At 45.8% G+C, this 4,533-nt stretch overlaps 1 protein-coding gene across 1 annotated transcript in view; it reads left to right on the top strand.

The window, feature by feature from the left end:
* The first annotated feature begins 3,031 nt into the window (after window positions 1-3,031).
* The window catches only part of TOM1 (target of myb1 membrane trafficking protein), a 37,220-nt gene continuing 35,718 nt past the window's right edge, over window positions 3,032-4,533 (top strand). The window contains exon 1 of the mRNA XM_006914695.3: window positions 3,032-3,200. Within this exon, the coding sequence (XP_006914757.1) occupies window positions 3,149-3,200 (52 nt within the window). The 5' untranslated portion in view covers window positions 3,032-3,148. The remainder of the gene's footprint in view (window positions 3,201-4,533) is intronic.

The following is a 4,533-nucleotide window of genomic DNA, read 5'->3' as shown; positions in this document are numbered from 1 at the left end:
TAGTCCAGTCTCAGCTATCTTTTCCCTGCTGCCAACCAAAGTTGCTTCAAAATTATAAAATCTGTCTGTTTTTCACATTTTAGCCTATGATAATTTTCTTAAAAAGAGGAATTCATCTGGAATAGAGGTCAAGTTTCTGATCTTAACCCTGAACAAGCCCGATCCCGTCTGATCTCAGAAGCTAAGCAGGGTCAGGCCTGGTTAGTACTTAGATGGTAGACCACCTAGGAAGACCAGGCATAAAAAATAAAAAAATAAGGGATTGTAAACTGACAAGGTCCTTGCAATCTGTGAGGTCAACCAAGGGTTGCCTCTCCTAAAAAAAAAAAAAAAAAAAAAAAGTTTCTGATCTTAGCTATTTTCTTAACATACATCTTGCTTTGTTTCTGTTAACTTTTAAGTGTTCTCTTTTGCAGACTGCAAACCCAGTGACTGATAAGTGTAGCTCTGTTCATTGGCAAATAAAATTATATGTACATTACGGTGTTTCCTTAAGAAAATATCACTCTTGGTAAGGTTCACATCTGAATTATGCTTAAATATATTTCATGCTGTTTCAGTAGTGTCCTGACTTAGTGATATTGGATAAGTCACTTTATAAGTGTCCAAAGTCCCATCTGTAAAAACAGTCTTAATGTCGCTTCCCTGTCTCCACACCGGAAGCCAGGCAGCCTGATGTGAACATTTAGTAATACTGGGAACATTTAATACATGGAAATTTGACCTTTTTCAAGATAAATGTTTCAGTGCAAACACAAGGTGTTAATAGACATAGTGAAATATGAGGCTAACTTCTCATGGAGAGGTAGCAAGAAAGCCATATTATAGAGAGTGATTTGCATGTTTTATCTCACTTAATCCTCTCAAAAGCTCTATAAGTATTATCCCCCTCTACAAATGAGACAGATGCAGAAAGGTTTTCTTAAGGTTATACAGCTAGTAAATGGCAAAGCAGACCCAAAGCCACTTCAAAGTTCAATCTTATACGTAATTCATCAGACTCTTTCTCCGTTACCTACACTACTGAGCAAATGTGATTGTAGGAAAACTATCAGACTTTTCCATTGTTCAGATGTCCTTTTGTCCTACCTGGAAGGCCTCACTTCTTGTCATACTACTGTCTTTAAACTTTGTTGGCAAAGTATCTTGATTTTTGTCTAACAGTACGTACCTAAAGGATATAAGAGGTTATGTTACACTTATGCAGTATGTCCATTTAAAGGGAGGTAAACATTTTTACCTTCAGGAAGGCATTTGATATTAATATCACTAAAACAAAGGGCAATTTTAAAACACTTTTTACTAAATGAGTTTGTTTCTTGTTAGCACTTTAAAAAGCTTTAAAACATCAGTTTTGTACTGTATTTAATAGTTACCATTTATATTCCTATCAACAAAATCCACACACTTCTAATTGAATAGCTATATAGTATTCTGTTTGCATGGAGTCAACATGATTCCACTCCAAGTTAGGGGGCGGGGGTATGTGGGTTGTTTCTGCCTTTTTACTATGAAGAATAAAACCTATGGCTGTTTTATTCTTGGCAGTAAAGCTAATATCTTCTGCTCATAATCACTCTAAACCAGAGTAATGCAGGAAGGCAAGAACTTCTGGTAAGTCACCACCCAAACTAATGGAAGAATCCAAAGGAAGTTCATGCTAAATAAACTCCATATAACCAAGCAATATTCTTAAATGAAAAATACGGGTAGTACCTGACATGAAGACCATCCTAAATGTACACGGACATCCTAAATGTCCAAATACCATTAGTGAAAGGTAGACTGATTTAAATTTTCTTATGTTACTCATTGTGCTACAGTGGAGAGCAAAATAGACATAGTATCCCAGCCCTCATGGAGCATCTAGACTAGCTGGAGGAAGGGCATTTATTAACAAGTCTCGTGCACTTCAAAGCACAGGAGTACCTGACTTCCATAAAGGTTTTATATTGTGCAGTGAAGATAACAGCCCTCAAACAGGCTGACACATCTGTTAAACAGGTTAACACAGAGAAGTGCTTTAAGTTCTTATTTAGGTTTTCCATCCTTAAATTTGTGCAGTCAATTTACCAGCCTTACAAATTTAAGAATCACAAACATCGTGATCAATAAATAGTAAAGCCTCAAAAACTACCAAAGCAGTAGTTATTGTATCTTTTGGAGTGCATGTCATTAGAAGAAAAACCAATACAGCAGGTATCTAATGTGCAAGTGACATATCTGAAACATGCCACGACAGGAAAGCTAAAGGAGATAGAATTACAAGGCTGGGGAAGGCTTTTGGGTTAATTCGTAACTTGAGGTCCACAGCTGTACTTCAGGGACCCCAGAAACTCCTTGAAGCTAAATTGTGCCTCTGCCTTTTCTCTTCAGAGAGGCTCGTGGCTTCAAATTCTCAAAGGAGCCTGTGTCCTAAAAAAAGAAAAGTTGAGTCCTTGATCTAATTCCAGCATCCAGAGAAAATAGATGCTCACTGTTTGAATCACACAGTAAATGAATGGCAGAGATGGGTCCCAAACCCTACTCGTGACTACATCTATATGCTTTCTTCTACCTTGGAGTCTACGCCGTCCCAAGTTGCAATTCACTGAGTTGGCTCTCAGTGTCCAGGGGTCTCAAACCCCTGGATCTCCGACCTCAGAGAGGAAGAGTCCTGTCAGTGCAGGGAGACAACAGGCTAGAGAGGCTGGGTGTATAGTCAAAAGAGTAAGTCCCAAAGGCTAAGACACTTCAGAGTGACAGCTGTAGTCTGAGCTTGCTCTGTAACCTTACCCAAGCCATTTCTGTGGTCCAAGATCCGGTTTTCCCGGCGTGTTAAGAAATTGCTAGGCCACGCCCCTAAGCCTTAAAAATCGTTGAGGGCGTGGCTTAGAGGCCCACGTCCTCCCCCATGCCCCCTACCGGGCTACGTCGTGCGTGACGTCCGCCGACGCTGAGTAAGCCGAAGTGAGGTCACCGCCCTCCGCCTCGGGGCGCCCGACCCTCCACGTCAGGGGCGGGGCCTGCGGGCAAGCTCCAGACTCCCTCCGCCCCGCCCCCACCGGCGCCACCTCGCGGACCATCCGGCGAGTCACGTGACGGATCGGCAGCGCTGGCGGTTGCTGTCAGCTGATTCCACGGGTTGGTGGCAGCAGCAGCCGCAACCATGGACTTTCTCCTAGGGAACCCGTTCAGCTCTCCGGTGGGACAGCGCATCGGTGAGTCCCTGGAGCCTCGGCCAGCCCCGGCGCAGGGCTCTGCCCCCCTGGGGCGCCCCTCGGTCCCCACTTACACACCAGAGGGAGGCAAGGAAGGGGAACGAGGTTGGCGCTTCTCTCCCCTACCTGGCCCCGCCCAGTCTCCCGCCCATCTTGATTGACAAAATTTGTGGTCCACGAGGAAGCCTTGGATTGTGATGGATGTCTATGGCAGCCAATAGGCAAAGACAGAGGGCGGGTCCGTCCGCAGCATAGCCTATGTGCGGCTGTTGGGGTCGCGAATCCATAAAGTTTAGAGGGTTAAAGGGGCTGCGTGGTTTTGCAGTCCCTGAGCTCCTCTTCTATTTCCCTCGCCTCCTCTCCACTTCGGGTTGCGCCGCCTGGGCTCCTGTCATCTGTCTTGCGGGGCCCTCCGGATACGGATACCTGAGAAGGGCTAGAAGTTCATTCTCCCAGGATCAGAGACTAGAGCTTGGCGTCTGGGCGGCGACCTGCGGGGTGGGGGTCAAGGTGGGGAACCCTGCCTCCCCCGGGCCCCGCCTTACACTGGGAACCTGCTTGACTCAGGTGGCCAGCTTTAGAGACCAAGGTCTCAGAACGAACCTTCTCTTGGCAGCCCTCACCCACCAGCATCAGCTCGGCCGCGTAGAGTGTCCGATGCTCTGAGCTGCGGGCGATCCTAGTAAGCACTTGATTGGGCCTCCCGCGTTTATCAGATGAGACAGCCGAGTCCTCTGGCCAGAGACCCCGGCTTCCTCAGAGCCCAGATCTGACTCTTGCTCCGTGTTGATGGGAGACTTACTAGTTCTTTAGCAATGTTTCTCTGTGCTGAGGTTTCTTCACCTATAATTAGGGGACAACAAAGGCCCCTAATTCCATGGGGTTGTTGTGAAGATTAATCTCGTTAATAAAGTACTTAAAACAGTGCCTGGCACATGGCCAATGCTATATACAAGAAAGCGGTAATATTTATTGTCAGTGTTACTGAGCTAGGACCCAGTGAGTCTCGGGCGTCCCTGCGAATGGCTGGGCAGTAGGTCTCACAGGGCCTCACTCCTGCGCACACCAGCATGCCATGGGAGGAACCACATAGCTAACACTTCTGCGACAGTCTGGCAGTGCCTCCTTCTTGCATGAGGAAACTGCAGGTAGTACTAAGAAATTCTCTCTTCATCATTTTGGTGGTGGTTTTTAGCCTGAGGGCCTGACTGGGAAAATTGTATCTTTTAGACAAGACATTCTTTCCATTCTTAATATCTTGGAAGCCAAACCTAACAAGTCTGTCGACCAGTTCAGTGTCGTAATTGCCGCGGTGTCTGTTTGCTTCAGAAGG

This window comes from Pteropus alecto, unplaced genomic scaffold (genome assembly GCF_000325575.1).
Source record: "Pteropus alecto unplaced genomic scaffold, ASM32557v1 scaffold94, whole genome shotgun sequence".
NCBI lineage: Eukaryota > Metazoa > Chordata > Mammalia > Chiroptera > Pteropodidae > Pteropus > Pteropus alecto.
This window is presented reverse-complemented; position numbering and strand designations above follow the sequence as displayed.